Genomic DNA, 27545 nt, shown 5'->3' with positions numbered 1-27545 from the left:
CCGTCTGATAGATAGGAGGGTGACATATACCCATTTTTGATGTGAGGTACACCTGTACTGCATTTGTGACAGGAAAATAAATATAGTTTATCTGTCTGTTGGTTCAGTGGGTGACATATACTCATTTTTTGTGTGAGGTACACCTGCACTGCATAGGTAACAGGGAAATTAATATAGTTAATCCGTCTGTTAGTTCAGTGGGTGACATATACCAAGTTTTAGTGTTCGGTATACCTGCACTTCATCCGTGACAGGGAAATTAATATAGTTAATCTGTCTGTTAGCTCAATGGGTGACATATACCCATTTTTTGTGTGAGGTACACCTGCACTGCGTCAGTGACATGAAAATTATTACAGTTAATCCCTCTTTTAGATTGGTGGGTGACATATACAATTTTTTTGTGTGAGGTACACCTGCACTGCATATGTGACAGGGAAATTAATATAGTTAATCCGTTTGTTAGTTCAGTGGGTTACATATACCAAGTTTTGGTGTTAGGTACACCTGCACTGTATCCATGACAGGGAAATTAATATAGTTAATCCATCTGCTAGTTCGGTGGGTGACATATACCCATTTTTAGTGTGAGGTATACCTGCACTGCATACGTGACGGGAAATTAATATAGTTAATCCGTCTGTTAGATCGGTGGGTGACATATACCCATTTTTGGTGTGAGGTACACTTGCACTGCATTCGTGACAGGAAAATTAATTTAGTCAATCTGTCTGTTAGTTCAGTGGGTGATCTCAAAGAATGAGGAGAGCATCAAATAAGTGATGTGGCCCTGGTCGTGGTGCTGCTGGTGTTGGTGGAGCTCCTGTTGCAGGGAGAGGATGTGGTCGATCTGTGACAGCTACACTCCCAAATGAAACTCCTTCTTCAGGTACAAGTAGGTGACAGAACGTTTAGCATTATTTTGTAGCCCTTAATACTGGTGTACGAATAGTGAAGCCAGAACAAGTGGAGGCAGTAGTAGATTGGATGGTTGACAGTGCCTACAGTTCCTTCACATTGTCTCCCACCCAGTGCCCTGCTGAAAGCGCAGAGTTGGCACCTGCAGCCCATGGGCATCTGTCTTTTACCTCACCACCTTGCAAATCAGCCAAGCAGTCTGAGCCCCAAGTCATGCAGCACTCTCTTATGCTTGTTGATAATTCTGCTGGCAGGGTTTTAGTGTGCCATACACCTAGCACTGCCCCATAAGTTGAAGAGATTGAGTGCACTGATGCCCAAGCACTTATGTTTCAGGATGTTGACATGGGAGGATTACCGCATCACGTCTCTGATAATGACGAAACACAGGTGCAAACTACTGCAGCTTTCTGCAGTGTGCAGGCCGGCAAGGAGCACAGGGGTGAAGTGTGGGTGGAAGATGATGTGGAGGATGATGAGGTCCTAGACCCCACATGCAATCAAGGTCATGCGAGTGACGTATGCAGTTCGGAGGAAGAGGTAGTGGTCACACAGTGCCAGCTGCACAGCAAAAGAGGGAGCAGGGTGCAAAAGCAGAGTGGCCATGCCCTAGCCAGTATGCCTGCTACTGCCCACCGCACACAGAGACTGTGCAAACCAAAGCCAGCTCCAAGGAGTTCCCTGGTGTGGCAGTTCTTCAGACAATGTGCTGACGACAAGACACAAGTGGTTTGCACGCTGTGCAATCGGAGCCTGAAGCGAGGTATAAATGTTCTAAACCTGATCACCACCTGCATTACCAGGCATCTAAATGCAAAGCATGAGCAGCAGTGGAGTACACCCCTCAAAAACCACAAAAGATCTCAGGCTCCTCTTGCTCCCTTCTTCTGCTGCAATCTCAGCCTCTTCCTTTACCTCTGGAGTGACAGTGGCACTAACAGAGGATGTGGCAGCAACACCACCACCTCCACCACCGTCACCCAGCATGTCCACACTGTCCCATGGAAGCATTCAGCTGTCCACTCCCCAAACACTGGAGAGAAAGAGGAAGTACCCACTACCCACCCACAATCCCTGGATATAAATGCCAGCATTTCAAAATCCCTGGCCTTTTAAATGCTGTCATTCCATCTGTTGGAGACAGAGACTTTTAAAAACCTTATGGCAGTGGCTGTCTCACAGTACGTGGTTCCAAGCCACCACTACATTTCCAAGCGAGCCATCCCTTCCCTGCACAACCAAGTGGATGACAAAATCAGGAGTGCACTGCGCAACATCATCGTTGGCAAGGTCCACATAATAACTACTGATACGTGGACCGGTAAGCATGCAGAGGGATGTTATATCTCCCTAACTGCACACTGGGTAAATGCAGTGACGGCTGGGCCTGAGGCAGATAGCAGTTTGGCCCATGTCCTTCAGACACCAAGGATTGCAGGACATTTCTTGATGCCCTTTTGTTGCCTTCTCTTCCTACTAAGCTTCCTCCTCTACCACCTCCTCATCCAGTCAGCATAACACCTTCACCACCAACTTCAGTATAGCCAGGAGGAAATGACAGCAGGCTGTTTAAAAAAAAAAAAACACACAGCACAGGAGCTGTGGGTGGGCATTGAACAACAGACCAATGAGTGGTTGGTGCCACTGAGCCTCAAGCCTGGCCTAGTGGTGTGCGATAATGGGCGAAATCTCGTAGCAGCTCTGAGGCTAGCCGGTGTGACGCACATCCCTTGCCTGGCGCATGTGCGGAATTTTGTTGTGCAGAGGTTCCTGAAAAATTACCCCGATATGTCAGAGCTGCTGCAGAAAGTGTGCGCCATCTGTGCGTGCTTTTGGCATTCTCACCCTGCGGCTGCTTGCCTGTCTGTGCTGCAGCGTAACTTTGGCCTTCCCGCTCACCTCCTCATATGCGACGTGCCCACAAGGTGGAACTCCAACTTGCACATGTTGGACAGACTGTGCGAGGAGCAGCAGCAGACGATAGTGGAGTTTCAGCTGCAGCACACATGGGTAAGTCAGTCTGCGGAACAGCACCACTTCACCATCAACAAGTGGGCCTCCATGTGGGACGTGTGTGCCGTGTTGTTGCGCTGTTTCGAGTACTCCACCAACATGGCCAGTGCCAATGATGCCATCCTCAGCATTACTATCTCACTTCTATGTCTCCTTGAAAAAATGCTTCGGGCAATGATGATAAAGGATTTGGCACAGGACAAAGAGGAGGAGGAATAGGGATAATTTATCAGGCCAGTCATTCACAGGTGTCCTTAATTCTGTCACTGGAGCAACATCGGAACACCTGGGAGGAGACATCAGCTTTTCTCCCTGGGAGAAGGTGAGGTTTTTTTCCTCCCTGGCTGTAAATTTCTGCACTGCGATTAGAGAAGGAACGCCCACAGAGAACAGCTGATGTCTCCTCCTTGGTGTTCCTATGCTGTTACTTAGCAAACAGAAATAATAGTAAGTGCAGGGACATCCCCCATGTATGCCCTACATGTCCTGCTACTTAGTTAATAAAGTATGGACGCATGAAAGGTCCTCCAATGAACAACTGGGCCCGGGGCAGCTGCTCCGCCCTGCAGCCAGTGTATTGTGTGTGTAGCACGGCAGGGGGAGTGATCAAAGACAAGAGCAGCCGCCTGTCTACAGCCAATGTGGACAAGCTCACAACCATTAAAATGAACCAGGCATGATTCCCGCAGGAAATAACTCCCCTATATACGAAAATGGTACAGATCCGTTTTGCAACCCATAGACTTCTATTTTGACGGAATGCCTCTAATGCATTCCGTCATAAAATTGCGTTATGGTCCGTGGTAGCAGAATCCATAACGCAATTCACCTTTTACCAGTAAACAAAGCGTGAACAAATAAAAAAATATGAAATTCTCTCATCTCTAGTAATTACTATTAGGGTCCATTCACACGTCTGCTTGTGTTTTGCAGATCCTCAAATTACGGATACGCAAAACACAGACACCGGTAATGTGTGTTCCGCATTTTGCGGACCGCACATCGCCGGCACTCTCATAGAAAATGCCTTTTCTTGTCCGCGGACAAGAATAGGACATGTTCTATTTTTTGGCGGAATGGAAGTGCAGATCCGCAAATGTGGATGCAAACAGCACATTGCGGCCCCATTAAAAATGAATGGTTTTGCACCTGTTCCTAAAATTGTGGATCGGATGCAAAGCAGAATTTTGTATCCCTGTAATCACAATAGTGAACACATTGAGGGAGATTTATTCAAACTGGTGCAAAGGAAAACTGGCTTAGTTATTCATAGCAACCAATCAGATTCCACCTTTCATTTTTCAGAACTCCTTAAGAAAATGAAAGGATCAATCTGATTGGTTGCTATGGGCAACTAAGTAGTTCTACTTTACAGCAGTTTTGATACATCTCCACGATTATTTATTATGATCAGTAAACTGCATAAATAAAAAAGGCAAAATTGTTGTTTTCCTTCAGTAAACCCATATTAAAAGTTAATACAAATTAAAAACTAGTATAAATTTAACTGGTATAATTAAAAGTTCTGCACCTGCACTGTGTTTTTGACCCACACCTTGTGTTGACTCACATAACTAATGGAAATAACTGACCAAATAACTTAAGTGTGAACTTAGTCTTACTTATGTGTATGGCAAAATGGCCTAATGCTAAAAAAATAAATAAAAAATAAATAAAATATATATATATATATATATATATATATATACAGTACAGACCAAAAGTTTGGACACACCTTCTCATTCAAAGAGTTTTCTTTATTTTCATGACTATGAAAATTGTAGATTCACACTGAAGGCATCAAAACTATGAATTAACACATGTGGAATTATATACATAACAAAAAAGAGTGAAACGACTGAAAATATGTCATATTCTAGGTTCTTCAGAGTAGCCACCTTTAGCTTTGATTACTGCTTTGCACACTCTTGGCACTCTACGGAGTGCTTCTGTGGGATTTTTTTCCGTGCCTCAGCACCGCCAAAAAGAAAACATGTTCTATTTTTTCGCAGTGCGGACGGATCGTCTGGATCCATCTTCAGAATCCGCACGGATGTTGCCCGTGCATTGGGGACAACCAATTGCAGTCCCCAATGCATGGAACAGCTGAGCAATGGTCGTGTGCATGAGCATGTAGTGTTATATACTGATGGTGCTGAAATAGTCATTCCTTCCTGCCATCATCTTCTGTTTTTTATTTTTTTTTGTTATGTTTACTTCTTAGGAACTTTACTGATTAAGCGGTTTTTCTTCACATTGACCTTTACTATTTACTTTGCATTGTTCTGTGTAACCTGCCAAATTTTCCAATTGTGTCTCCCATAAGCTTATGTTAAGCTTTAAAGCTATTTTCCTTTGGGCAATTCAGTGAAATAATTCATGATCAGGATTTCTGTTTCAGATAAAGTTATAAGAACCTATATTTGTCCTTTGAACATTTCAAGTCTACAGACTACAATTTTTTTTATTTCTGTACAATCTGAGAGAAAAAAAAATCTGTATGCTTCCATACAAAATCAGTAGAGCTCCATGTATACTAAATTACAGCACTACCAAAGCAAAATTCTTGTCAAACTAATGATGGCATATGTCAGGGGTGGCCAACCTTACAGACACAAAAAATTGTATGACTGCCAGGAGCCACAAGCTATCCGTTTACACAAATCTGCGTGCACCTGGCAGTATTACTGCAATTGAGTTATCAAACATTTAAAAGTGCATTTAAACCACCTTTCCTACCTGTAGTGTAGACAGCTTTAGTGAGACTTCTGGCAATCTTTGTTTTTCACAATGTGTTTCAAGATTTCTCAGATGACCGCCCCATGCTCAGATGACCTCCCCATGCTCAGAAGACCGCCCCATGCTCAGATGACTGCCCTATACTCAGATGACCGCCATATACTCAGATGAATTCTCTATGCTCAAATGACCACCCATGCTCAGATGACCGCCCCATGCTCAGATGACCGCCCATGCTCAGATGACTGCCTTATGCTCAGATGACCGCCTTATGCTCAGATGACCGCCCCATGCTCATATGACTGCTCTATGCTCAGATGACCGGTCTATGCTCAGATGACCGGTCTATGCTCAGATGACCGGTCTATGCTCAGAAGACCGCCTTATACTCAGATGACTGCCCATGCTCAGATGACTGCCTTATACTCATATGACCTCCTTATGCTCAGATGCCCGCCAGATGCTCAGATGACCGCCTTATGCTCAGATGACCGCCCCATGCTCAGATGACCGCCAGATGCTCAGATGACCGCCTTATGCTCAGATGACCACCCATGCTTAGACGACCGGCCATATATGCTCAAACACACTTGGTGTGCAGGGCAGTGGCACCTGTGAAAAAAAAGGAAGAGCAGCAGTGGCAGAGAGACTGAGGCTAGCAGCAGCCATTTCAGTCAGATTAGAGCCAAAGCTGCAGAGTTGCTGTAATCAGACTAAAATGGCTGCTGCTGGACTCTCTGCCACTGCTGCTCTGATTGAGTGCCCACTGCCCTGCCCTGCTATCCACCATTAACATTCATTAAAATTTACTATGGAACTGGAAGCAGGTCCTCATTGCTTGCTGCACCACTTCTTGCCGCCCCCATAGACCCAACCCATGGTCTGATGAATCTGGCTGCTGGGCTGGCACTGAGAAGACTGGGGGCAGGCATTAGGTCACACACAAACACACTCACAGATGGGGGTGTGGGGCCGTGGGCGGGCACATCGACAGCTGGTGGCAGGGTTAAGCAATGCAGCTTCGCCTACTCTGCCGGAGGAGGAGGCGGAGCTGCAGTGAGTGACTGAGTCACATGCCCGCTCTCGGCGCTCTGAATCCTCCAGTCTTCCGCCTAGTTTCAGCTTTCTACCGCTTCACTTATGCGCTGCAGAGAGGAGAGTAATCGCTGGCCGCACCACTCCCCTGCGAGCCGCAAATGAAGGAGCAAAGAAGCCAAGGGTTTGCCACCCCTGGCATATGCATATATACACACGCACTCACCCTAGCTTATAGTAGGTTATACATTTTGTATTTATACTTCAAGAAAATAAGGACATTAGTTTGTTAGGCTTGTATTTAATGTCAGTGAATTATTAATTACACCTTCAAGTGTTTAAAGATCAATATAAAAATCTTGTGTTGTCAAGCATCACGATTAGTCACAGTTGCTCCACTCACACACAGGCAGAATCAAGCATTTTGTTGATTGTTAGAGATGGCCTTGCGGTTCGCCCAGCGGTCGTTTCGCAGCAAACTTTGCTAGTTCGCGATTCGTCGAACATGCAAACGTATGGCGATATTCTCACGCGACATTTTGTTTCGCATAGCGCCAAAATTTGACCCATGACATATCCATCAGGTGGTACAGGACAGCCAAGGAGATGTTTTAGCACATGGACACACCCCCTACCTTATAAATAAACCCGATCTGGCCGCCATTGTACATTCAGTATTTTGCCAGTGTAGGGAGAGGTTGCTGTATGGAGCAGGGACAAACTGTTAGGGACACCAAACACTAGCTAATAGGGCCACAAAATTCCTTTTAAGGACTGGTATAGGTGTGCAATCGATAGGTGTGACATACTGAGGGGTGTGATATACTTATAATATACTTTCTAACATAGAAAGTATATTATTGTGCAATTGTATTGTGCAGCAGTTGTGTGCGGTTCTGCTGAGATACCGCAGCTATAAAGAGGGACAAACACTATTGGAACAAATAATTTCAACTGGTGTGATATACCAGTTGCCCTCCTAAAAAAACTGATTGAGGCAGGGGTGCGATATACCTATAATATTCTTTCTATATAGTGCATTTGTATTGTGCAGCATTCCTGTGTGGTTCTGCTGAGATACCGCAGCTATACAGAGGGACAAACGCTATTGGAACAACTAATTGCAACTGGTGTGATATACCAGTTGCCCCCCCAAAAAAACTAATTGAGGCAGGGGTGTGATATACCTATAATATAATTTCAATATAGTACATTTGTAATTTGCAGGAGTTGTGTGCGGTTCTGCTGAGATACTGTAGCTATACAGAGGGACAAACGCTATTGGAACAAATAATTTCAACTGATGTGATGTACCAGTTACCCCCCCAAAAAACTTGATTCAGGCAGGGATGTGATATACCTATAATATAATTTCAATATAGTATATTTGTAATTTTCAGGAGTTGTGTGAGGTTCTGCTGAGATACCGCAGCTATACAGAGGGACAAACGCTATTGGAACAAATAATTTCAACTGGTGTGATATACCAGTTGCCCCCCCCCCCAAAAAAAAAAAACTGATTAAGTGGTTTGATATACCTGCTTCCAGAAAATATTAATTAATCTGTTCTATATACCTGCTTCCACAAATACTGCTCTTGTATAGGGACTTTGTAACAGGGTAATTTAGAAAATGACAGACAGGAAGAGGCCGGCCATTACTTGGGGGTGGGAGGGGTCGGGCAAGTGCACCAGGCCGGAGCCTAAGTGGGAAGTTGGAGAAGGTGCGTGCGATTACGTCAAAGGATGCACCAGAGTTGGTTGAGTGGCTCACTCAGCCTTCTGCTTCTGCACCCTCCTGATCCTCTGTATCTGCACCCTTCTCAAACTGATTGAGGCAGGGGTGCGATATACCTATAATATTCTTTCTATATAGTGCATTTGTATTGTGCAGCATTCGTGTGCGGTTCTGCTGAGATACCGCAGCTATACAGAGGGACAAACGCTATTGGAACAACTAATTGCAACTGGTGTCATATACCAGTTGCCCCCCAAAAAAAAAAAAATTGAGGCAGGGGTGTGATATACCTATAATATAATTTCAATATAGTACATTTGTAATTTGCAGGAGTTGTGTGCGGTTCTGCTGAGATACTGTAGCTATACAGAGGGACAAACGCTATTGGAACAAATAATTTCAACTGATGTGATGTACCAGTTACCCCCCAAAAAAACTTGATTCAGGCAGGGGTGTGATATACCTATAATATAATTTCAATATAGTATATTTGTAATTTTCAGGAGTTGTGTGAGGTTCTGCTGAGATACCGCAGCTATACAGAGGGACAAACGCTATTGGAACAAATAATTTCAACTGGTGTGATATACCAGTTGCCCCCCCCCCCCCAAAAAAAAACTGATTAAGTGGTTTGATATACTTGCTTCCAGAAAATATTAATTAATCTGTTCTATATACCTGCTTCCACAAATACTGCTCTTCTATAGGGACTTTGTAACAGGGTCATTTTGAAAATGATAGACAGGAAGAGGCCGGCCATTACTTGGGGGTGGGAGGGGTCGGGCAAGTGCACCAGGCCGGAGCCTAAGTGGGACGTTGGAGAAGGTGAGTGCGATTACGTCATAGGATGCACCAGAGTTGGTTGAGTGGCTCACTCAGCCTTCTGCTTCTGCACCCTCCTCATCCTTTGTATCTGCACCCTTCTCACACTCTGCTGTGTGCACCCTAAAAAACACCACCACCACCATAGCCCCTCCACTCGAATCAGAGGAATTATTTTCCCATCAATTCCCAGACCTTACTGATGCGCAGCAATTCCTGGCATTGGATGAGGAAGAGGAGGTAGCAATGGCAGCCATCCAGTGATCTGACGACAGTACCCAGATCAGCTCAAGGAGGGTGGTCCCTGCTGTTGCAGCCTACACTAAGATCTCTTATGTCAGTAGTTGTGAAGGTGATAATGATGAAGTGTCAATGGATATCACATGAGTGCCCACAAGAGAGGAGTGGAGTTCAGAGGGAGAGATGAAGAAGCAGATAGGGAGGAGAAGGAGGAGAAGCAGGCAGAACTTGCAGTGCACAGGAGGCAAAAAGCAGACTGCAATTATATCTGGAGAGACCCATCGATCCATGCACGGTTGCATCTTGCACTCCCAGGATGCCGGTACATGGCTCCGCAGTGTGTGCTTTTTTTTAACTTGTCAGCTGCTGATAATAGTGTTGCCATCTGCAGCCTGTGCTGTCAACGGATAAGTTGTGGTAAGCCCAACACTCACCTAGGGACGACCGCCTTAAGAAGGCTCCTGGCCTCCCATCACCGAGCCCAGTGGGAGCAACGCGGTCAAAACGTAAAAAGCCACACTCCTGGTGTTCCACGTCCTGCCTCTTCATCTCCTTCTCCTCTCATTTGTCCTCCACTCCACATTCCACCGTGCCGTCATCACGTTCATCTGGCACAAGGGAGGCGTGTAAAAAAGTGTAAAAAATTATGACACTGGATAATCCTCTTGCCCAACGGATGACCGCTGGCTTGTCGGAACTACTAGCCCGCCAACTACTGCCATATAAATTGGTGGACTTGGAGGCCTTTAGAAAATTTGTGGCCATTGGCACACCGCAATGGAAGGTCCCCGAAAGGAAATATTTCTCCCTGAACGGCATACCATGGCTATATGGCTGCGTTCAGCGGCAAGTAAATGTATCTATTGCACACAGTGTCACTGCCAAGATACATCTGACTACAGACACGTGGTCTAGCAAACACGGGCAGGGAAGGTACATAACTTTTACTGCCCACTGGGTGAACCTTCTGAAGGCCATCAAGCATGTAACCCGTGGCACCTGTGTGGATTTGGTGTTACTGCCACGGATTGCATGCAGGTCTGCCTCTTCTTCTCCTCCTCCTACTCCATCCTCTGTTTCCTCCTCAGCTGACTACTCCTTTCCACTGCTACCGCCTCTTCCGCTGCACCTCCCCAGCTACCCATAACCTATTTGACGTTCCAGGTGAGACGTTGCCATGCTGTGCTGTGGCTGTTGTGCCAGGAAGCCAAGAGCCACACCGGTCCTACACTCCTTTCAGCTCTTCGGTCACAGGCCAATCAGTGTCTAACCCCACTCAATTTGACAGTTGGTAAAGTGGTGTGCGACAACGGTGCCAATCTGCTAAGCGCCCTGAAACAGTTCAAAATGACACACGTCCTGATGGCACACGTCCTGAACTTAGAACTTAATGGTGCAGTGATTATTTGACCCCGGGTCCAGGACATCCTGGAGCAGGCCAGGAAAATCTCTACCCATTTTAGAAGATCTTACGCGGCCATGGCTCGCCTTGCTGACATTCAGAGACGACTCCACTTGCCCTTCAGACATCTGATTTGTGACAGCCCAACGTGCTGGAACTCCACCTTGTATATGCTTGATAGGCTTCTCCAGCAGAAAAGTGCTGTTAATGACTACCTGTAGGAACTCTGCCACAGGACAGTTTCTGGGGAGCTTGTTTTTTTTTTTTCACCATTCCAGTGGCTGCTCATGCGCAACACAAGCAGAATTCTGCAGCCATTTGATGAGATCACTAAACTGGACATTCACAGCCAGGGCTCCATCAGTGACATTGTACCTTACACTTTCTTTCTGGAGCGCACATTGCATCCGGTGATTTATCAAGCCGTCGAGGAGCAGAAGCAAGAAAATGAGAAAGTCGCAATAATGAATGAATTACCATGGGGAGGGGGGGGGCTACTCCACCTGAGACAAGTAAGCAGGAGTCTGAAGAGGATTGTGCCTGGGAGGATGAGGAGGAGGAGGAGGAGGAGGAGCAGGAGGAGCAGGAGGAGCTGGAGGAGCAGGAGCAGGAGCAAGGCTTCGGGGATCCCTGGTGTTGTCTGTGGATGGGGGGAGGAGAACAGGGATGACATTCTCCTACACGATGAGCAGGAGCCAGGCCACTCCACCACTTCCAATTTAGTGCAAATGGGGGCCTTCATGCTCCAGTGTTTTAAGAGGGACCCCCGCATAAAAAGCAAAAAGGGAAAGGACCAGTACTGGATGGCAATGTACTTAGACCCGGGGTACAAACACAAAATGGCGGACATGTTACCAGCATAACAGAGGGCTAGTCAGAATGCAGCATTTCTAGGCCTTGCTGCGAGAGATGCTGCATTCTGCTATTGCAGGCTCTGGCAGAGGAATTTCCACCCACAGAGAAACAGTTGCTAGTACAATCCTACAATGCATGCATGAAGAGGGCGGTTTGAAGATGTATTGGTCACTTCGGATATGAGATCATTCTTGCAGCCAACCCATCGACAGCCGTTCTCCGGATCCAGCCTCCGGAAACGCTTAGACTGACAGGTGTCCGACTACATCGGGTTAACGGCCAATGTGCACACTCTAAGAAGCGAGAAACCCCTGTACAACTGAGTGTGCAGGCTTGACCTGTGGCCAGAGCTTGCACAATTTGCCATGGAACTCTTGGCTTGCCCCTCGTTGAGTGTCCTGTTCAAAAGGAAGTTCAGCGCAGCAGGGGAGATCGTGTCCGATAAGCGCATTTGCCTAGTTTAGCGACAGTGTGGACTACCTCACATTTCAAAAAATTTATGAGGCATGGATCTCGGAGGAATTCAACTCCTGTGACGACCATGTTTAATTGAATTTCCTCATAACATGCCACAAATATCCGCCACCACCGAGAACAAGTAATGGTTCCTGTCTTAGGTAAATACAGAGGCATAAAAGGCCTTTTCTGTCCAGTGAATGCTTAATGTTTGGGACCTCGGAGGAATTCAACACCTGTGACGACCACGTCTTATCAAATTTCATTATCATATGGTTTTTTTTCAAGTGGGGGGATTTCATTAGCCATGTTTTTATTCCAATTTTATATTTTTTGTTCTTCTAAACATATGTATTTGACATCCATTTGCACTGGTCTTCAGTAAAATTGATATCTAATGACTGTCTAATATACCTCCAGCCATATAATTACTTGTTCTTTTCTGTCTGTTGAATGCCTAATGTTTGGGGCCTGTACTACACTGGCCTGCAGTAAAATTGATATTTAATGGTGGTCTAATATACCTCTAGCCACATAATTACTTGATCATTTATGTACAGTGAATGCATAATTTTTGGGGCCTGTAATCTAACTGTCAAACAGTAAATTTGTTATACAGTAACCGCCTAATTTACCTCCAGCTACATTATCAATTGTTCTCTTCTGTCCGGTGAATGCCTAATGTTTGGGGCCTGTAGTCCACTGGCCTGCAGTAAAATTGATATTTCATGACCTTCTAATATACCTTCAGCCACATAATTACTTGTTCTTTTCTATCCGGTGAATGCATAATTTTTGGGGCCTGTAATCTAACTGGCCAACAGTAAAATTGTTATATGGTGACTGCCTAATGTACTTCCAGCCACATTATCAATTGTTCTCTTCTGTCCGGTGAATGCCTAATGTTTGGGGCCTGTAGTCCACTGGCCTGCAGTATAATTGATATTTCATGACCTTCTAATATACCTTCAACCACATAATTACTTGTTCTTTTCTGTCTTGTGAATGCCTAATGTTTGGGACCTCGTAGGAATTCAACACCTGTTTACAATGAACACGTGTTAATGAATTTCAACTATTATCATTTGCTTATATGTTTATATGTTTTGTTCTTTTAAAAATACGGGTGAAACTCAAAAAATTTGAATATCATGCATAGTTAATTTATTTCAGTAATGCAACTTAACCACTTCAGCCCCGCTAGGTGAAACCCCCTTCATGACCAGGCCACTTTTTACACTTCGGCACTACACTCCTTTCACCGTTTATCGCTCGGTCATGCAACTTACCACCCAAATGAATTTTACCTCCTTTTCTTCTCACTAATAGAGCTTTCATTTGGTGGTATTGTATTGCTGCTGACATTTTTACTTTTTTTGTTATTAATCAAAATGTAATGATTTTTTTGCAAAAAAATGACATTTTTCACTTTCAGCTGTGAAATTTTGCAAAAAAAACGACATCCATATATAAATTTTTCACTAAATTTATAGTTCTACATGTCTTTGATAAAAAAAAAATGTTTGGGCAAAAAAAAAAATGGTTTGGGTAAAAGTTATAGCATTTACAAACTATGGTACAAAAATGTGAATTTCCGCTTTTTGAAACGGCTCTGATTTTCTGAGCACCTGTCATGTTTCCTGAGGTTCTACAATGCCCAGACAGTAGAAAACCCCCACAAATGACCCCATTTCGGAAAGTAGACACCCTAAGGTATTCGCTGATGGGCATAGTGAGTTCATCGAACTTTTTATTTTTTGTCACAAGTTAGCGGAAAATGATGATGATTTTTATTTTTATTTTTTTCTTACAAAGTCTCATATTGCACTAACTTGCGACAAAAAATAAAAAATTCTAGGAACTCACCATGCCCCTCACAGAATACCTTGGGGTGTCTTCTTTCCAAAATGGGGTCACTTGTGGGGTAGTTATACTGCCCTGGCAATTTAGGGGCCCAAATGTGTGAGAAGAACTTTGCAATCAAAATGTGTAAGAAATGACCGGTGAAATCCGAAAGGTGCACTTTGGAATATGCGCCCCTTTGCCCACCTTGGCAGCAAAAAAGTGTCACACATGTGGTATCGCCGTACTCAGGAGAAGTTGGGGAATGTGTTTTGGGGTGTCATTTTACATATACCCATGCTGGGTGAGAGAAATATCTTGGCAAAAGACAACTTTTCCCATTTTTTTATACAAAGTTGGCATTTGACCAAGATATTTTTCTCACCCAGCATGGGTATATGTAAAATGACACCCCAAAACACATTCCCCAACTTCTCCTGAGTACGGCGATACCACATGTGTGACACTTTATTGCAGCCTAGGTGGGCAAAGGGGCACATATTCCAAAGTGCACCTTTCGGGTTTCGCCGGTCATTTTTTACACATTTTGATTGCAAGGTACTTCTCACACATTTGGGCCCCTAAATTTCCAGGGCAGTATAACTACGCCACAAGTGACCCCATTTTGGAAAGAAGACACCCCAAGGTATTCCGTGAGGGGCACTGCGAGTTCCTAGAATTTTTTATTTTTTGTCACAAGTTAGCGGAAAATGATGATTTTTTTTTTCTCTTTTTTCCTTACAAAGTCTCATATTCCACTAACTTGCGACAAAAAATAAAAAATTCTAGGAACTCGCCATGCCCCTCACGGAATACCTTGGGGTGTCTTCTTTCCAAAATGGGGTCACTTGTGGCGTAGTTATACTGCCCTGGCAATTTAGGGGCCCATATGTGTGAGAAGTACTTTGCAATCAAAATCTGTAAAAAATGACCGGTGAAATCCGAAAGGTGCACTTTGGAATATGCGCCCCTTTGCCCACCTTGGCATCAAAAAAGTGTCACACATCTGGTATCGCCGTACTCAGGAGAAGTTGGGGAATGTGTTTTGGGGTGTCATTTTACATATACCCATGCTGGGTGAGAGAAATATCTTGGCAAACGACAACTTTTCCCATTTTTTTATACAAAGTTGGCATTTGACCAAGATATTTTTCTCACCCAGCATGGATATATGTAAAATGACACCCCAAAACACATTCCCCAACTTCTCCTGAGTACGGCGATACCAGATGTGTCACACTTTTTTGCTGCCAAGGTGGGCAAAGGGGCACATATTCCAAAGTGCACGTTTCGGATTTTGCAGGCCATTTTTTACACATTTTGATTGCAAAGTTCTTCTCACACATATGGGCCCCTAAATTGCCAGGGCAGTATAACTACGCCACAAGTGACCCCATTTTGGAAAGAAGACACCCTAAGGTATTCCGTGAGGGGCACTGCGAGTTCCTAGAATTTTTTTTTTTTTGTCACAAGTTAGCGGAAAATGATGATGTTTTTTTTTTTTTTTTTTTTTTCTTACAAAGTCTCATATTCCACTAACTTGCGACAAAAAATAAAAAATTCTAGGAACTCACCATGCCCCTCACAGAATACCTTGGGGTGTCTTCTTTCCAAAATGGGGTCACTTGTGGGGTAGTTATACTGCCCTGGCAATTTAGGGGCCCATATGTGTGAGAAGTACTTTGCAATGAAAATGTGTAAAAAATGGCTGCAAAATCCGAAAGGTGCACTTTGGAATATGTGCCCCTTTGCCCACCTTGGCATCAAAAAAGTGTCACACATCTGGTATCGCCGTACTCAGGAGAAGTTGGGAATGTGTTTTGGGGTGCCATTTTACATATACCCATGCTGGGTGAGAGAAATATGTTGGCAAAAGACAACTTTTCCCATTTTTTTATACAAAGTTGGCATTTGACCAAGATATTTATCTCACCCAGCATGGGTATATGTAAAATGACACCCCAAAACACATTCCCCAACTTCTTCTGAGTACGGCGATACCAGATGTGTGACACTTTTTTGCAGCCTAGATGCGCAAAGGGGCCCAAATTCCTTTTAGGAGGGCATTTTTAGACATTTGGATCCCAGACTTCTTCTCACGCTTTAGGGCCCCTAAAAAGCCAGGGCAGTATAAATACCCCACATGTGACCCCACTTTGGAAAGAAGACACCCCAAGGTATCCAATGAGGGGCCTGGCAAGTTCATAGAAATATTTTTTTTTTCGCATAAGTTAGCGGAAATTGATTTTTTTTGTTTTTTCTCACAAAGTCTCACTTTCCGCTAACTTAGGACAAAAATTTAAATCTTTCATGGACTCAATATGCCCCTCAGCAAATACCTTGGGGTGTCTTCTTTCCAAAATGGGGTCAGTTGTGGGGTGTTTGTACTGCCCTGGCATTTGAGGGTCTCCGCAATCATTACATGTATGGCCAGCATTAGGAGTTTCTGCTATTCTCCTTATATTGAGCATACATGTAATGAGATTTTTTTTTCCGTTCAGCCTCTGGGCTGAAAGAAAAAAATGAACGGCACAGATTTCTTCATTCGCATCGATCAATGTGGATGAAAAAATCTCTGCCAAAAAAAAAAATGGAGGGGAAAGGCGTCTGCCAGGACATAGGAGCTCCGCCCTACATCCATACCCACTTAGCTCGTATGCCCTGGCAAACCAGATTTCTCCATTCGCATCAATCGATGTGGATGAATAAATCATTGCCGGGATTTTTTATATATATATATATATATATATATATATATATATATATATATACAAAGTGTTTGCCAAAGCATAGGAACGCCGCCTCCTCCTCAGCTCGTATGCCTCGGCAAACGTATCTGTCACTGCAGAGGAGAAAATCCCGTCTTGCAGCGCCGCATACACTGACTTGCGTGTAATCTGACAGCAGCGCAATGCTTCTGTCAGAATGCACATCGGTGCTGCAGCTAGTAGAACGGTTGGTCCACCTGGAAGGTAAAAAAAAAAAAAAACAGGCCACAACGCAATAATTTTATTAACTTTGGAACAGAACATGTAACTTTAACTTTTGGAACTAAACATTAACCTGTTTGCTTACCTGTTTTTTTTTTTTTTTTTTTACCTTTATAGAACAAACCTCTCCTTCCCCATGGGTCAATGTGCAAAGCGCAAATCGCCCAAAGATGTGGCGAAGTGCGTTATGCACTTTGTCCCATGTGAAAGGAGACGTTTGCAGCAGCAGTGAGTGAATGGGCCCTAATAGCCCTGTGTGCCTGTCCTGGTGAGATGATCCCTATGCTAATAGTGTACCTGTGAGTGGTACTTCCGGAAACACTCTCCAAAGCATAGGGCAGGGTGGTCCGGACAGTCAGGACAGAAATAGCGGGTGTCACGCCTTATTCCACTCCTGCTACAGACACGACATCTTTTTCGGGGTGACTGTTGGGTTGAGGTACCAGGAACGACATTGGGGAAATGTCGCTCGTGTAGACGGCTAACTACACTGGTGGTTGGGGCCACGGAACCTCCTGGATACAGGAGGTTCTCGATGATCTCTTCCTGAAATTTGAGGAAGGATCCAGTTCTCCCAGCCTTACTGTAGAGAACAAAACTATTGTACAGAGCCAATTGAATTAAATATACAGACACCTTCTTATACCAGCGTCTGGTGCGTCGGGAAACTAAATATGGAGACAACATCTGGTCATTGAAGTCGACCCCTCCCATGTGGAGGTTATAGTCGTGGACTGAGAGGGGCTTTTCAATGACACGGGTTGCTCGCTCAATTTGTATTGTCGTGTCTGCGTGAATGGAGGAGAGCATGTAAACGTCACGCTTGTCTCTCCATTTCACCGCGAGCAGTTCTTCGTTACACAGTGCGGCCCTCTGCCCCCTTGCAAGACGGGTGGTAACGAGCCATTGGGGGAAGCCCGCGCGACTAGTTCGCGCGGTACCACAGGCGCCAATCCGTTCTAGAAACAAATGCCTAAAGAGGGCCACACTTGTGTAAAAATTGTCCACATAAAGATGGTACCCCTTGCCGAATAAGGGTGACACCAAGTCCCAAACTGTCTTCCCACTGCTCCCCAGGTAGTCAGGGCAACCGACCGGCTCCAGGGTCTGATCTTTTCCCTCATAGACCCGAAATTTGTGGGTATAGCCTGTGGCCCTTTCACAGAGCTTATACAATTTGACCCCATACCGGGCGCGCTTGCTTGGGATGTATTGTTTGAAGCCAAGGCGCCCGGTAAAATGTATCAGGGACTCGTCTATGCAGATGTTTTGCTCTGGGGTATAAATATCTGCAAATTTCTGGTTGAAATGGTCTATGAGGGGCCAAATTTTGTGGAGCCGGTCAAAAGCAGGGTGGCCCCTGGGACGGGAGGCGGTGTTGTCACTAAAGTGCAGGAACCGCAGGATGGCCTCAAAACGTGCCCTGGACATGGCAGCAGAGAACATGGGCATGTGATGAATCGGGTTCGTGGACCAATATGACCGCAATTCATGCTTTTTTGTCAGGCCCATGTTGAGAAGGAGGCCCAGAAAAGTTTTAAGTTCGGAAACTTGGACTGGTTTCCACCGGAAAGGCTGGGCATAAAAGCTTCCCGGGTTAGCGGTGATAAATTGTGTGGCATACCTGTTTGTTTCGGCCACAACTATGTCTAAAAGCTCCGCAGTCAAGAACAGCTCAAAAAATCCCAGGGCCGAACCGATCTGAGCCGTCTCAACCCGAACTCCAGACTGGGCAGTGAAAGGGAAAACTACAGGTGCGGCTGAAGTTGGGGACTGCCAATCAGGGTTTGCCAGCACCTCTGGGATTCTAGGGGCTCTACGGGCACGTCTTTGCGGTGGCTGCGACGGGGTCACTACTGCACGTGCCACCGTACCAGCTTCAACTGCCCTTCTGGTGCTCGCTACTTCACCAGGTTGTACGGCAGTGCTGGTACTAGGTCCAGGGAGGGCTGGGCTGCTGGTGTATGCCTCACCACGTAATCCGACAGCACCAGCCCCACTCTGCTGCTCTTGAAGCGGATCCTGCGCAACCTGCGGTCTAGCGACACGGGGCCGGGTACGCCTGGTGGTATCAGGGACCTCAGCCTCCTCGTCCGAACTTTGGGTCAGAGAGCCACTGCTTTCTACAGGTTCGTATTCTGACCCGCTGGATTCATCAGATGAGGGTTCCCACTCCTCATCCGACTGGGTCAGAAGCCTGTAGGCCTCTTCAGAGGAATACCCCCTGTTAGACATGTGGGCAACTAAATTTAGGGGTATTCCCTGAGACTACCCAAGAAAAAAAAAGCAAGCCTGTCTTACAAAGGGGAGGCTAGCGAAGTACCGGAGGCCGCTGCGGTTGATAAAAAATATCAAAACTGATTTTTTTATCGCCGCAGTGCGTGTAAAGTGAATGTGCAGTGATCAAAAAAAAGTTTTTTTTTTGTCACTGCGGTGGGGCGGGTGTGGGCGAACGCACGTGTGGGCGACCGATCAGGCCTGATCGGGCAAACACTGCGTTTTGGGTGGAGGGCGAACTAAAGTGACACTAATACAATTATAGATCTGACCGTGATCAGTTTTGATCACTTCCAGATACTATAAAAGTACAAATGCTGATTAGCGATACGCTAATCAGCGAATAACGGACTGCGGTGCGGTGGGCTGGGCGCTAACTGATCGCTAACTACCTAACCAAGGGACCTAAACTATACCTAAAACCTAACGGTCAATAACAGTGAAAAAAAAAGTGACAGTTTGCACTGATCACTTTTTTCTTTTCACTTGTGATTGACAGGGGTGATCAAAGGGGTGATCAAAGGGTTAATTGGGGTTCAGGGGGGTGATCAGGGGCTATAGTGTAGTGTTTGGTGTACTCACTGTGAAGCCTGCTCCTCTGCTGGATCCAACCGACGAAAAGAACCAGCAGAGGAGCAGGCAGCCATATATCAGATCATATTTACTAATATGATCTGATATCTGGCACTTTGATTGGCTTTTTTAAAAATCAGCAACCTGCCAGCCACGATCATTGGCTGGCAGGTTGCTGACGAAATACTTCTCGAAGAAATGCCGGCGCTAACTGCGCACGCGCGGGCGCATACTCGCGTCATCTCGCGTCTCGCGAGATGACGCGTATATGCGTGACTGTGCGCCAGCCTGCCACCTCCGGAACGCACATGTGCGTTAGGCGGTCCGGAGGTGGTTAAAAGGTGATTGCATGATTATGGCTTACAGCTTATGAAACCCCAAAGTCACAATTTTGAGGTACCCTTTGCTCAGGGGGTACGGATTAATTAGCTGACTAGAGTGTGACACTTTGAGACTAGAATATTCAACCTTTTCACAAAATTCTAATTTTAAGCTGCATTAATGCAATTCCTTTAATTTGCATTACTGAAATTAAATGACTTTTGCACGATATTCTAATTTTTTGAGTTTCACCTGTATGTATTTGACATCTATTTGTACTGGCCTGCAGTAAAATTGATAGCCAATGACCATCTAATATACATCCAGCCACATAATCACTTAATGTTTTCTGTCTGGTGAATGCCTAATTTTTGGGGTCTGTACTCCCGTGGCCTAAAATAAAAATTTTCTAGGTTCCAGCAGGCCAAATTTTTTTAGATTTTCCCTTTAAGACGCATAAAAATGGCCCCTGGTTAAAATACATATTTTGGGGTGGTAATTTTTGTCATTGATCACCCTCTGGTATGTCACTGTCCATGTTGTGGGATGATTTGTGCACTTCTTGCAAGTATTTGGTGGCTGCAATAATGACATGAAGGTTTTTTAGGTTTGCCTGCCATTAAAGTTAATGGGCCTGCCACGAACTTCCGGTTTGCGAACATTTGATCGCGTTCGCGCGATCGCGAATCTTCTCAGCCGATGTTTGTCCATCACTATTGATTGTACCAGTTTACAACAAAACATTCTACTCATGCAGTAACTTAATGGGCATGAAATGCACTTTCATGTGTGTTTTTTTCAAGAGGGGACAAAACAGGATACAAATAGGATCCAGGGATTTGATGGAGATTAGAAAGTAGAATTTAGATCAATAATGCAGAACACTGAAACATTTTCAAAGACACCAGGATTTAAGAACATAAGGTCAGCTAAAAGAGTTAGAGGTTAGCCGGATCAAGGAAAGCGTAAACAAGATGCAGTCAATTCAAAGCATATAAAAAAATTAAAATAAAACAAGAAGAAAAATCTAAATTTAAAAAATCTAAAGACTAAACATTAATTTGACTGTAAATAAAATAGATGTCATTAATTAAAAATGTTTTCTAACTAAATTGTGGACTTAAACAAATAAAATGTCTACCAATAATTTAATAGGGTATTCCCATCTGAGACAATGGGGTCATATCGCTAGGATATGCCCCATTGTCTGATAGGTGCATGTCCTACCTCTGGGAGGTTGGTTGTTGGAGCGATCTTCCCACAGAAGTGAATAGGAGCACTGCGCTTGCTTGGCCACTGCTCCCATCAATTTATATTGGGACACAGGAAATAGCCGAGCTAGCGCTTGCCTATTTTTGGCAGCCCCATAGAAATGAATGGAGGGTGGCTGTGCATGTTCAGAGTGCCCTCAACAACTTTCAATAATCCATTCTAAATGTAGGTCCAGGTCCCAGAAGTGAGGCACACACCTATCAGACAATTGGAGCATATCCTAGTGATATGCCCCCATTGTCTGAAATGGGAACAACATTTAAGGAGAATAGTTGTGGACCACCCACAGACTTCAAATATCCAGATGATCCATACAGTATATTATTCTGCAACTTTGCTTCTGAACATCAAACTGCATATTGAGCTGGGAACCTGCTGCCAGAGAAAGTTGGGCTTCCTATAGAGAAGGTAGAGATGTTTTATTACTGTTCCTGCCTTCCTCATTGCCATTTCCTGCTCAGGCCCCGGCAGTAATGTGAAAGTTTGGTGCTGGATAACTTATGAGATTCAGATCAGCTCTGCAATGAGGTTCTAAAGGCCTGTAATTGGAGTTAATATGTCAGCCCCAGTTAAAGGAGAAATCAGCAATGAAGAAAATATGTAATGTTAATATTATGCCAAAGGTCTTGCATTACCTTATTGGGGCAACAAGGTGTAAAATAAAATAGCAAAAAAAATGAATAAATTAATACAAAAAAGACAAAACAAAATAAAAAAATAAATAAAAAAGAATTTCCCCACTAGCCCACATCTCAGCTTCTAGCCTTAACCGTAGCGACCGTAAACTATATGTCCCTTTCTTCAAAAAAACTGTAGCAGAAAAATGATACAATTCAAAAAATGCAAATTAATACTAAAATAAAGATAAAAGAAAATCCCATGTATCACCGGAAAATTTTTAATAAAATAAACAAACTATTATAGCTTTCAAAACCACATGCACAATACTATAAACATGTCATGAAAGGTTGGAGGGAATGGGGTGGTATTTAAATGGTTACTAGTTGCTGTAAAACAAAAATCTGTTGCCATTTCTGCACAATCGTGGTACAGCTAATAAAGCTGACCATACGTTTCATCAAAGATGGACAACATGATGAATTTCAATCATTTTGACCAATTATTGATTTTAAGGGGTAGAAATATGAATATGTTACCCTTTTTATGATGATAAGTTTTTTCAATTTCATATTTAAATATTCTTTCTATTTTAGGGGCTAATCACATCATGTTTTTGTCCTGTGTTTAATATACACAATGGAAGAAAAAGAATGCAAAAACCTAGTTCACTGCAATTTTCCATCCTGCAGAGTCCGGCAAAAAAGTTTATGTTACATTAATAGAACCCTAGGGTGATTAATGCCACTGTATGGCATCCGTCTGAGGCATTCATTTAAATTATATGTCATTTATATACATTAAACATGGGACAAAAACGCAATGTGAACACCTTAATTCCTCAATTTTATTAGTCAACAGGAATCTGGGACACACTATTGATCACAGAGATACTGTGAATGGATGTTTACAGCACCGATATCAGAGCTCGAACCATGCAATAATTCTAGAGAATTTTTATCAAATTCAAAGACAAGGAAACGTGAAACCATGTGATTTACTGCAACAGAAATATTTAAGAACTATACTGTTCAATTTTTGCTAATTTTAAACAAATGAACCATAATAAACATGTTTTGTACTCCTAAAGGAGACCTGGTAGGTCTTTTATGTTTTTCTTATGAGGGCTCTGTAGAATAGAGGAGGAGATGCTGAGCACAATAATAACTAGCCTTCTATTATTTGGTTCTGTATTTCATGTTATAAGTTGTGTAAATGCAGACAGGAATCTAAGAAAGCCTGTGAGTCCTGCGCCACCACCCAAAGCCACAAGTCCACATATCTGTCAATCAGTACATATCTCCAAGCTGAGTATATCCCATTGAGCTATCAGATAGGGAAACATGAAAAACAAGAAATATACCATATAACTTGAAGTATAGATATAGAAAGTCAAATGGTAGCGCTCACCTGCGTATCGAGTCGGAGGCACCCGATACAGCAAGGAAAGAGACAACATAAACTGCATAAATAGTAGAAAGGGCCAGCTTCCGATAAAATTATATCATTTATTTAATGCAATAAAATCCATACAAGACAAGACAGGTGCAGAATTGATGCGTTTCGGATCTTACATTAACCATTCATATCATCGATATCATGAGTAGGGATCGTTAAAGGGGTTCTGCACTTTGTTTAAACTGATGATCTATCCTTTGGATAGATCATCAGCATCTGATTGGCAGGGGTGCGACACCCTGGACCCAGCCGATCAGCTATTTGAGAATGCAGCGGCGCTCCAGCAGCGCCACAGCCTTCTCACTGTTTACCGCTGGCCCAGTGACGTCACGACTAGTATCAACTTGCCTGGGCGGGGCTAAGCTTTATTCAAGTGAACAGAGCTTAGCCCCCCCAGGCCAGTGATACTAGTCGTGACATCACTGGGCCTGCGGTAAACAGTGAGAAGGCCGCGGCGCTGCTGGAGTGCCGCTGCCTTCTCAAACAGCTGCCGGACCCTGCCGATCAGATGCTGATGATCTATCCAGAGGATAGATCATCAGTTTAAAAAAGGTGCAAAACTACTTTAATGTAAGATCGGAAACGGGTCGATTCTGCACCTGTCTTGTCTTGTATGGATATTACTGCATCAAATAAAGGATATTTTTTTTATCGGAAGCTCAACCTTTCTACTTTTATGCAGTACAACTTGAAGTACATTATTTTTTCAAATGTCCACTAGAAATGATGAATACTATAGGCTACATAGTTCTTGTATACTAAGTGTATATTTTAAAATGCTCATTATATAATGTGTTATAAGTACTTACTGGAGGACTCAGTTCTGGTATGCTTGCTCTGTAGGTTATTGGCCAACAGTCTCGGGTGTTTGTTACCATATTACAAGGAAGGAACCTTGGACCAAGGTCATCACCATCAAGGACTTGAACTATCAGGGTAGCTGTACTTGTTCTTCTTTCATTGGGATTGAGGGGACGATCCTTAGATTGAATCAAAACAGATTATATATTTAGTAAACCATTATTTACTTTGTCAATTAAAAGGTTAATAAAAAATAAAAAAAACGGTGAATTATTCAAAAACATTAGGCAAGCTCATTGGTGCAAAGAAAATAGTGGCACAGTATTTTATTTTAACCTGTCTGCTGCTCTGATGGAGCAATAAGCAATTTTTTAAATGTCAGAAGCATATAGATTTTGATAGATAAAAAAACTGTATAATTCTGAATATAACTAGGAGAGTATGAAGGTCTAGTAAGACACAACAGACTTATTGTACAGAGCTAATTTAGTAATATGCTCTAGAGTTCTAGAGCTCTTTTTCTGACAAGATTTTAAGTAGAGATGGGCAAATGTATTCTTTAGAATCAAAATTCAACCAACATTTTTGAGAAAATTAGATTTGTCAGAATCAGAATTTCTTGGAAAAATGCAGAATTTTGATTCTGTGAGATAGAATATTTTATTAAAAATATTGATATGGTGCTATGGAACAGGGGCCGGATAGGATGCAGGTGCATCGCGGGAAAATGCAAAATTTTTTAACGTGAGTGCAAAGTGCATCTTGCACGAGCATGAAAAAAATCGGCATGTTTTATACCCAGACCCGAACCCGGACTTCTTCACAGAAGTTCAGGCTTGGGTTAGGTGTTGTGTAGATTTTATTATTTTCCTTTATGACATGGTTATAAGGGAAAATAATAGCATTCTTAATACAGAATGCTTAGTAAAATAGGGATGGAGGCGTTAATTTTTTTTTTTTTTTTAACTCACCTCATCCACTTGTTCATGCAGGCCGTCTTGTCTTCTTTCTTCTTCTTTGATGACCTGGGAGGAAAAGGACCTTTGCTGACGTCACTGCGCTCATCACGTGGTCCATCACCATGGTAATGGACCATGTGATGGACCATGTGATGAACGCAGTGACGTCACCAAAGGTCCTTTTCCTCCCAGGTCATCAAAGAAGAAGAAAGAAGATGAGCCAGGCAGTGCAAACAAGTGGATGAGTTGAGTTTAATTATTTTGTGTTGTTTTTTAATCCCTATTTTACTAAGCATTCTGTTCAAATGTTTTGGTACCATAACTCACCATAGGACTTCACTCAACTATAAAATAGACACAGGAAATCAAAACTTTTGTGAGCTGTTTCTTAAAGGATAACTGTCACACTTAGACCCTAATTTCAATTTTCCTATATGTAGTTACTAATAACATGATATTCCAGAATCAGTTACTATTAGACTGACTTACCCCATATTTAATAAGATTCAGCCCTTAGCAACCAGTCTGCATAAAACTGCAATTTCACTATTCAGTTAAGATGGCTGCCACTGCCCTCACCCTGAGGCTAATCCCACCTGCCCTCACTGGTCAGTAACAATAGCCCCCCAAAAGTATCAGTAACCACAGCCCTCCCCCTAAAGGGTTAATCTCCTGCAGCACAAAGGGGTCCCCTTACCACATGTTGCTTTCATTTATACACTGAGCAGACAGCAGATCTCCCTTCCCCGGTCTGTGCTGCATCAACTCTGCATCGTCCCAGTCTGCTGAGTGAGGGAGCATCTGCCAAGCGCAGGGACAGGGAGAAGTGCACACAGCCCAGGCACTGTTATCAGCCGCTGGGGAGGACCTGGCTCTAATCATCTACTTACAGTCCCTGGCTGTCAGTAATCTGACCTTGCACGCTGCGTGCTTCTGCGTCCTCCGTCCTTCAACACATAGACGGACCATGCCTTGCAACCTGATTTTAAGCACAGGTAAAAGTAGGCAGTACAGGGAACAAAACTGTGGAATTAAGGGGTAATTGAATACACAGTGAACAGTTTAAATAGGGCCACCAAGGAGATATTAATCACCACAATCCAATACTCCAAAAAAAAAAAAAAAAAGATGACAGTTATACTTTAACATGCAGTACAGTACATAATTGATTTAAAACTTCAGAAAACCTTATTACTTAAAATCCGAAACCCCAAATGTCATGGTTCATATCATCTTTAAGGGTAATTTTACACTAATGTTTTTGCTGGATCCGGCAGGGTCCAGCAAAAAACGCTTCCGTTACAGATAATACAACAATCTGCATCCGTTATGGATGGATCCGGTCGTATTATCTTTAGGATTGCCAAGACGGATCCGTAATTAACTCCATTGAAAGTCAATGGGGGATGGGTCCGTTTTCTAGTGTCGCAGAGAAAACTGATCTATCCCCATTGACTTGCATTGGGGTAATGCTGTATCTGTTTTGCATCCGCATCCCAGAACGGAAAGCAAAGTACAACATGTTGTGGTTTGCTCTCTGGTCTGGGAACACAACTAAACGAAACTGAATGGGGACAAAATTGAAGTGTTTTTTCCAGTATTGAGACCCTATGATGGAACTCAATACTGGAAAACTTAAACGCTAGTGTGAAAGTACCCTAAGTCACTGTTTCTATCTCTGAAACATTTAATCTATAATTGAAACTCAAATTCAATACATTTCCCTATAAGCAAATACATCTGAATGACATGTTTTTTTTTTTTTTTATTAAATACTTTCATCCCAAATGGACTAAACGACTGCCTAGAGAGTATTGATTTACACAAGAAACATATATTTGTCTAATCCTTTATGAAAATCCGTATACCCACAAAAGCCAATTTGCAGGTCAATTAAAAACTCATCTTTCTTCTTCATTAACAAACCATTCTGAATTCTAAAAAGCAACATAGTCAGCTTTTCTTTTAAGTCATCAACACCATAGGCTGGTACTACAGATATGTTCACCTCCATATTTTCTTTAGGAGTCCAATGTTCCACAACACATATTCAGCACATAGTACAACACTGCAGCATATACATTATAGGCAAAGTCATAGACAGCAGCTGTTGACTACCCACCACATGCCAACTATACAGTATTTCACCAGCACTTCTGGGAAGAAAGGGATGCAAGTGAGCTCTTTACAAGCTCTGCCTCTAATGTCACCAGATTT

The 27545-nt window shown here is 43.4% G+C and overlaps 1 protein-coding gene across 1 annotated transcript in view; it reads right to left on the bottom strand.

The window, feature by feature from the left end:
* The window catches only part of PCDH15 (protocadherin related 15), a 1384495-nt gene that overhangs the window by 1077882 nt on the left and 279068 nt on the right, over window positions 1-27545 (bottom strand). The window contains exon 7 of the mRNA XM_044299661.1: window positions 24378-24548. Coding sequence (XP_044155596.1) covers window positions 24378-24548 — 171 coding nt within the window. The remainder of the gene's footprint in view (window positions 1-24377; window positions 24549-27545) is intronic.

Source organism: Bufo gargarizans, chromosome 6 (genome assembly GCF_014858855.1).
Source record: "Bufo gargarizans isolate SCDJY-AF-19 chromosome 6, ASM1485885v1, whole genome shotgun sequence".
NCBI lineage: Eukaryota > Metazoa > Chordata > Amphibia > Anura > Bufonidae > Bufo > Bufo gargarizans.
Note: the sequence above shows the minus strand (reverse complement) of the source record. Positions and strands in the feature narration are given on the sequence as shown.